At 44.8% G+C, this 8,109-nt stretch overlaps 1 protein-coding gene across 1 annotated transcript; it reads right to left on the reverse strand.

Moving 5' to 3' along the window:
- Positions 1 to 2,828: 2,828 nt before the first annotated feature.
- Positions 2,829 to 3,542, reverse strand: LOC135566176 (prisilkin-39-like). The gene has a single exon (XM_065014008.1). It carries the CDS (start codon positions 3,540 to 3,542, stop codon positions 2,829 to 2,831), a length of 714 nt encoding a protein of 237 aa, XP_064870080.1.
- Between the last annotated feature and the right edge of the window lie 4,567 nt (positions 3,543 to 8,109).

Raw genomic sequence — 8,109 nt, forward strand, 5'->3', positions numbered from 1 at the left:
GTTTTGTAGACTAGTGTTTTTGTAGACTAGTGTTTTTGTAGACTAGTGGTTTTGAAGACTAGTGTTTTTGTAGACTAGTGTTTTTGTAGACTCTAGTGTTTTTGTAGACTAGTGTTTTTGTAGACTAGTGTTTTTGTAGACTCTAGTGTTTTTGTAGACTAGTGTTTTTGTAGACTAGTGTTTTTGTAGACTAGTGTTTTTGTAGACTAGTGTTTTTGTAGACTCTAGTGTTTTTGTAGACTCTAGTGTTTTTGAAGACTAGTGTTTTTGTAGACTAGTGTTTTTGTAGACTAGTGTTTTTGTAGACTAGTGTTTTTGTAGACTCTAGTGTTTTTGAAGACTAGTGGTTTTGTAGACTCTAGTGTTTTTGTAGACTCTAGTGTTTTTGTACTCTAGTGTTTTTGTAGACTCTAGTGTTTTTGAAGACTAGTGTTTTTGTACTCTAGTGTTTTTGTAGACTAGTGTTTTTGAAGACTCTAGTGTTTTTGAAGACTCTAGTGTTTTTGAAGACTCTAGTGTTTTTGTAGACTAGTGTTTTTGTAGACTCTAGTGTTTTTGTAGACTCTAGTGTTTTTGTAGACTCTAGTGTTTTTGAAGACTAGTGTTTTTGTAGACTCTAGTGTTTTTGAAGACTAGTGTTTTTGTAGACTCTAGTGTTTTTGTAGACTCTAGTGTTTTTGTAGACTCTAGTGGTTTTGTAGACTCTAGTGGTTTTGTAGACTCTAGTGGTTTTGTAGACTCTAGTGGTTTTGTAGACTAGTGTTTTTGAAGACTAGTGGTTTTGTAGACTAGTGTTTTTGTAGACTAGTGTTTTTGAAGACTAGTGGTTTTGTAGACTCTAGTGTTTTTGTAGACTCTAGTGTTTTTGTAGACTCTAGTGGTTTTGAAGACTAGTGTTTTTGTAGACTCTAGTGTTTTTGTAGACTCTAGTGTTTTTGTAGACTAGTGTTTTTGTAGACTCTAGTGTTTTTGTAGACTAGTGTTTTTGTAGACTAGTGTTTTTGAAGACTAGTGTTTTTGCAGACTAGTGTTTTTGCAGACTAGTGTTTTTGAAGACTAGTGGTTTTGTAGACTAGTGGTTTTGTAGACTAGTGTTTTTGAAGACTAGTGGTTTTGTAGACTAGTGGTTTTGTAGACTAGTGGTTTTGTAGACTAGTGGTTTTGTAGACTAGTGGTTTTGTAGACTAGTGTTTTTGAAGACTAGTGGTTTTGTAGACTAGTGTTTTTGAAGACTAGTGTTTTTGAAGACTAGTGTTTTTGAAGACTAGTGTTTTTGAAGACTAGTGTTTTTGTAGACTAGTGGTTTTGTAGACTAGTGGTTTTGAAGACTAGTGTTTTTGTAGACTAGTGGTTTTGTAGACTCTAGTGGTTTTGTAGACTAGTGTTTTTGTAGACTCTAGTGTTTTTGTAGACTCTAGTGTTTTTGTAGACTAGTGTTTTTGAAGACTAGTGGTTTTGTAGACTGGTGTTTTTGTAGACTCTAGTGTTTTTGAAGACTCTAGTGTTTTTGTAGACTAGTGTTTTTGAAGACTAGTGTTTTTGTAGACTCTAGTGTTTTTGTAGACTCTAGTGTTTTTGTAGACTAGTGGTTTGAAGACTAGTGGTTTTGTTTTTAGACTAGTGGTTTTGTAGACTAGTGTTTGTAGACTCTAGTGTTTTTGTAGCTAGTGTTTTTGTAGACTCTAGTGTTTTTGAAGACTCTAGTGTTTTTGTAGACTAGTGTTTTTGAAGACTAGTGTTTTTGTAGACTAGTGTTTTTGGCAGAAGACTAGTGTTTTTGTGAACTAGTGTTTTGAAGACTAGTGTTTTTGAAGACTAGTGTTTTTGTAGACTAGTGTTTTTGTAGACTAGTGTTTTTGTAGACTAGTGTTTTTGTAGACTAGTGTTTTTGTAGACTAGTGTTTTTGAAGACTAGTGTTTTTGTAGACTAGTGTTTTTGTAGACTCTAGTGTTTTTGTAGACTAGTGTTTTTGTAGACTAGTGTTTTTGTAGACTAGTGTTTTTGAAGACTAGTGGTTTTGTAGACTAGTGGTTTTGTAGACTAGTGTTTTTGAAGACTAGTGTTTTTGAAGACTCTAGTGGTTTTGTAGACTCGTGGTTTTGTAGACTCTAGTGTTTTTGTAGACTCTAGTGTTTTTGTAGACTAGTGTTTTTGAAGACTAGTGGTTTTGTAGACTAGTGTTTTTGTAGACTAGTGTTTTTGTAGACTAGTGTTTTTGCGGACATTACAGTAGTATTTACTATAGTATTCTACACAATTCTACAGTATATTAGGTACTACGTATGATCGAGGGATTCTAAGGTGTGAAATATAGTATTGTACAGCTTACTACAGAATTGTATAGTACATACTGTAGTAGTCTCTCGTAAACTGTAGTATTTTTTTCATGTGGGATGTCTTGTTTTACATTCTGCTACCTCCTAATGAACTCTAATCAATTGTGGGGATAGATCAGAGGACACAGAGGTAAATAACAACAAGCAGTAGTAGTGTCAGGTCATACAGTCAGAGAGACGCATATAGAGCGATAGAGGGGTGTGGGCTGGTGTAGCCTGATGAGGGGTGTGTGCATAGCCCAGCCTGATGAGTGTGTGTCGGTAGCAGCCTGATGGGGGTGTGAGCGTGTAGCCTGATGGGGGTGTGTGTGCGTGTAGCCTGATGAGGGTGTGGGCGTGTAGCCCTGATGGGGCGTGTGTGACGTGTAGCCTGATGGGGGTGTGTGCGTGTAGCCTGATGGGGGTGTGTACGTGTAGCCTGATGGGGGTGTTGTGCGTGTAGCCTGATGGGGGTGTGGACGGTGTAGCCTGATAGAGAGGTGTGGACGTGCTTAGCCTGATGAGGGTGTGGGCGTGTAGCCTGATGGGGGTGTGTACGTGTGGCCTGATGGGGGTGTTGGGCGTGTAGCCTGATGGGGGTGTGGGCGTGCTTGGCCTGATGGGGGTGTGGGCGTGTAGCAGCCTGATGAGGGGTTGTGGAGCGTGTAGCCTGATGGGAATTGTGGGCGTGTGGCCTGATGGGGGGGTTGTCGGACGTGTGGCCTGATGGGGTTTTGTACGTGTAGCCTGATGGGGGTTTTATGCAGTGTGGCCTGATGGGGGTGTGTATGCGTGTAGCCTGATGGGGGTGTGTACGTGTAGCCTGATGGGGGTGTGTACGTGTAGCCTGATGGGGGTGTGTACGTGTAGCCTGATGGGGGTGTGTACGTGTAGCCTGATGGGGGTGTGTACGTGTAGCCTGATGGGGGTGTGTACGTGTAGCCTGATGGGGTTTTATACGTGTAGCCTGATGTGGTTTTATACGTGTAGCCTGATGTGGTTTTATACGTGTAGCCTGATGGGGTTTTATACGTGTAGCCTGATGGGGTTTTATACGTGTAGCCTGATGGGGTTTTATACGTGTAGCCTGATGGGGTTTTATACGTGTAGCCTGATGGGGTTTTATACATGTAGCCTGATGGGGTTTTATACATGTAGCCTGATGGGGTTTTATACATGTAGCCTGATGGGGGTGTGGACGTGTAGCATGATGGGGTTTTATACATCTAGCCTGATGTGGGTGTGGACATCTAGTCTGATGTGGGTGTGTACATCTAGCCTGATGTGGGTGTGGACATCTAGTCTGATGAGGGTGTGGACATCTAGTCTGATGTGGGTGTGTACATCTGGCCCTGATGTGGGTGTGTGTACATCTAGCCTGATGTGGGTTTGTGTACATCTAGCCTGATGAGAAGGGTGTGTGCATCCCCTGGCCTGATGTGGGTGTACATCTAGCCTGATGTGGGTGTGTACATCTAGCCTGATGTGGGTGTGGACATCTAGTCTGATGAGGGTGTGTACATCTAGCCTGATGTGGGTGTGTACATCTAGCCTGATGTGGGTGTGTACATCTAGCCTGATGTGGGTGTGTACATCTAGCCTGATGTGGGTGTGTACATCTAGCCTGATGAGGGTGTGTACATCTAGTCTGATGTGGGTGTGTACATCTAGTCTGATGAGGGTGTGTACATCTAGTCTGATGTGGGTGTGTACATCTAGCCTGATGAGGGTGTGTACATCTAGCCTGATGTGGGTGTGTACATCTAGTCTGATGTGGGTGTGGACGTGTGGCCTGATGAGGGTGTGTACATCTAGTCTGATGAGGGTGTGGACATCTAGTCTGATGTGGGTGTGAGGGTGTGTACATCTAGTCTGATGAGGGTGTGTACATCTAGTCTGATGAGGGTGAGTACATCTAGCCTGATGAGGGTGAGTACATCTAGCCTGATGTGGGTGTGTACATCTAGCCTGATGTGGGTGTGTACATCTAGCCTGATGTGGGTGTGAGGGTGTGTACATCTAGCCTGATGAGGGTGTGAGGGTGTGTGCATCTAGCCTGATGAGGGTGTGAGGGTGTGTACATCTAGCCTGATGTGGGTGTGAGGGTGTGTACATCTAGCCTGATGTGGGTGTGAGGGTGTGTACATCTAGCCTGATGTGGGTGTGAGGGTGTGTACATCTAGCCTGATGTGGGTGTGAGGGTGTGTACATCTAGCCTGATGTGGGTGTGAGGGTGTGTACATCTAGCCTGATGAGGGTGTGAGGGTGTGTACATCTAGCCTGATGTGGGTGGGGAGGCTTCGTTTCTACCTTCAAGGTGTTTTCATTCTATGGGTTCATTTCTTTGATGACATGAAGATGCTCGGTTTTATTTATTGTTTTGACCTATTATTTAACCAGGAAAAGACCCTTTCAGGCTAGAACCCTAGTTTTGGAGGCGGACCTGACAACAGGTAGGCAGGAAGTCGGCAGTGTGTACTCATAACACAATACATTGAAAACAATAACAATAGTTAACAGTATTTTCTTCTATCAGAGCTTTAAACTCTGACAGCTGACACCTTTAACTCAAATCCATGGGAATGATAAACAACACGCTCAACTCCACCTTTTATATAAACAGACTGTGTGATGAATCCTCCTATATAATCCACTTATCTGACTCAGAAGAGAAACAATGGTAGCAGTGTACCAGGCCAGTTTACCTTCACAAACCAGGAAATATCACCTGTGTTTTGTTGAATCAAAGCAAGAACAACAGGAGGTGGTTTTGATAGTAAGACATCTTTATTGATCGTTTCGGACAGACATGCTAGATCTCTATACAGTGTGAATGGAGAGCCATCTCGGAGTTACCGTAAGTAACCGGGTCCTGACCTATGGTCTGCTCTGAGTTACCGTAACTAACCGGGTCCTGACCTATGGTCTGCTCTGCCTTACCGTAACTAACCGGGTCCTGACCTATGGTCTGCTCTGCCTTACCGTAACTAACCGGGCTCTGACCTATGGTCTGCTCTGAGTTACCGTAACTAACCGGGTCCTGACCTATGGTCTGCTCTGAGTTACTGTAACTAACCGGGTCCTGATCTATGGTCTGCTCTGAGTTACCGTAATTCAACCGGGTCCTGACCTATGGTCTGCTCTGCCTTACCGTAATTAACCGGGCTCTGACTCTATGGTCTGCTCTGAGTTACCGTAGAATTAATCGGGTCCTGACCTATGGTCTGCTCTGAGTTACCGTAACTAACCGGGTCCTGACCTATGGTCTGCTCTGCGAGTTACCGTAACTCAACCGGGCTCTGACCTATGGTCTGCTCTGAGTTACCGTAACTAACCGGTCCCTGACCTATGGTCTGCTCTGAGTTACCGTAACTAACCGGGTCCTGACCTATGGTCTGCTCTGGAGTTACCGTAACTAACCGGGTCCTGACCTATGGTCTGCTCTGAGTTACCGTAACTAACCGGGCTCTGACCTATGGTCTGCTCTGAGTTACCGTAACTAACCGGGCTCTGACCTATGGTCTGCTCTGAGTTACCGTAACTAACCGGGTCCTGACCTATGGTCTGCTCTGAGTTACCGTAACTCAACTCGGTCCTGACCTATGGTCTGCTCTGAGTTACCGTAACTAACCGGGTCCTGACCTACTGGTCTGCTCTGAGTTACCGTAACTAACCGGGTCTCTGACCTATGGTCTGCTCTGAGTGTAACTAACCGGGTCTGACCTACGGTCTGCTCTGAGTTACCGTAACTAACGGGTCCTGACCTATGGTCTGCTCTCGAGTTACCAGTAACTAACCGGGTCCTGACCTATGGTCTGCTCTGAGTTACCGTAACTAACCGGGTCCTGACCTATGGTCTGCTCTGAGTTACCGTAACTAACCGGGTCCTGACCTATGGTCTGCTCTGAGTTACCGTAACTAACCGGTCCTGACCTATGGTCTGCTCTGAGTTACCGTAACTAACCGGGCTCTGACCTATGGTCTGCTCTAGCAGGTTACCGTAACTAACCGGGTCCTGACCTATGGTCTGCTCTGAGTTACCGTAACTAACCGGGTCCTGACCTATGGTCTGCTCTGAGTTACCGTAACTAACCGGGCTCTGACCTATGGTCTGCTCTGAGTTACCGTAACTAACCGGGTCCTGACCTATGGTCTGCTCTGAGTTACCGTAACTAACCGGGTCCTGACCTATGGTCTGCTCTGAGTTACCGTAACTAACCGGGTCCTGACCTATGGTCTGCTCTGCCTTACCGTAACTAACCGGGCTCTGACCTATGGTCTGCTCTGAGTTACCGTAACTAACCGGGTCCTGACCTATGGTCTGCTCTGAGTTACCGTAACTAACCGGGTCCTGACCTATGGTCTGCTCTGAGTTACCGTAACTAACCGGGTCCTGACCTATGGTCTGCTCTGAGTTACCGTAACTAACCGGGTCCTGACCTATGGTCTGCTCTGAGTTACCGTAACTAACCGGGTCCTGACCTATGGTCTGCTCTGAGTTACCGTAACTAACCGGGTCCTGACCTATGGTCTGCTCTGAGTTACCGTAACTAACCGGGCTCTGACCTATGGTCTGCTCTGAGTTACCGTAACTAACCGGGTCCTGACCTATGGTCTGCTCTGAGTTACCGTAACTAACCGGGTCCTGACCTATGGTCTGCTCTGAGTTACCGTAAGTAACCGGGTCCTGACCTACGGTCTGCTCTGCCTTACCGTAACTAACCGGGCTCTGACCTACGGTCTGCTCTGAGTTACCGTAACTAACCGGGTCCTGACCTATGGTCTGCTCTGAGTTACCGTAACTAACCGGGTCCTGACCTATGGTCTGCTCTGAGTTACCGTAACTAACCGGGTCCTGACCTATGGTCTGCTCTGAGTTACCGTAACTAACCGGGTCCTGACCTATGGTCTGCTGCGTCAGAGTTGTACCATTGTCTTACGTCAGGTGGCGTCACTTCTACGCGAGGCTCGTCCCTCATCCGACGGTTGCATTGTTCAATCAACCGTAAACCATTGTTCAATCAACAGTAAACCATTGTTCAATCAACAGTAAACCATTGTTCAATCAATCAACCGTAAACCATTGTTCAATCAACCGTAAACCATTGTTCAATCAACAGTAAACCATTGTTCAATCAATCAACAGTAAACTATTGTTCAATCAATCAACAGTAAACTATTGTTCAATCAATCAACAGTAAACTATTGTTCAATCAATCAACAGTAAACCATTGTTCAATCAATCAACAGTAAACTATTGTTCAATCAATCAACAGTAAACTATTGTTCAATCAATCAACAGTAAACTATTGTTCAATCAACAGTAAACTATTGTTCAATCAACAGTAAACCATTGTTCAATCAATCAACAGTAAACCATTGTTCAATCAATCAACAGTAAACCATTGTTCAATCAACAGTAAACCATCGCTCAATCAATCAATCAACAGTAAACCATTGTTCAATCAATCAACACTGTCTCTAGTCCTAATATAGTGGATAGGAGGGTGCTGTACCCAGGTCAGGAGGGGCAAACACACTGTCTCTAGTCCTAATATAGTGGATAGGAGGGTGCTGTACCCAGGTCAGGGAGGGGGCAAACACACTGTCTCTAGTCCTAATATAGTGGATAGGAGGGTGCTGTACCCAGGTCAGGGAGGGGCAAACACACTGTCTCTAGTCCTAATATAGTGGATAGGAGGGTGCTGTACCCAGGTCAGGGAGGGGCAAACACACTGTCTCTAGTCCTAATATAGTGGATAGGGAGGGTGCTGTACCCAGGTCAGGGAGGGG

This window comes from Oncorhynchus nerka, unplaced genomic scaffold (genome assembly GCF_034236695.1).
Source record: "Oncorhynchus nerka isolate Pitt River unplaced genomic scaffold, Oner_Uvic_2.0 unplaced_scaffold_6836, whole genome shotgun sequence".
NCBI lineage: Eukaryota > Metazoa > Chordata > Actinopteri > Salmoniformes > Salmonidae > Oncorhynchus > Oncorhynchus nerka.

Bases quoted from the DNA above. Each gene is read 5' to 3' on its own strand.
- LOC135566176 (XM_065014008.1), bottom strand. From the start codon at position 3,542: ATGTATAAAACCCCATCATGCTACACGTCCACACCCCCATCAGGCTAC.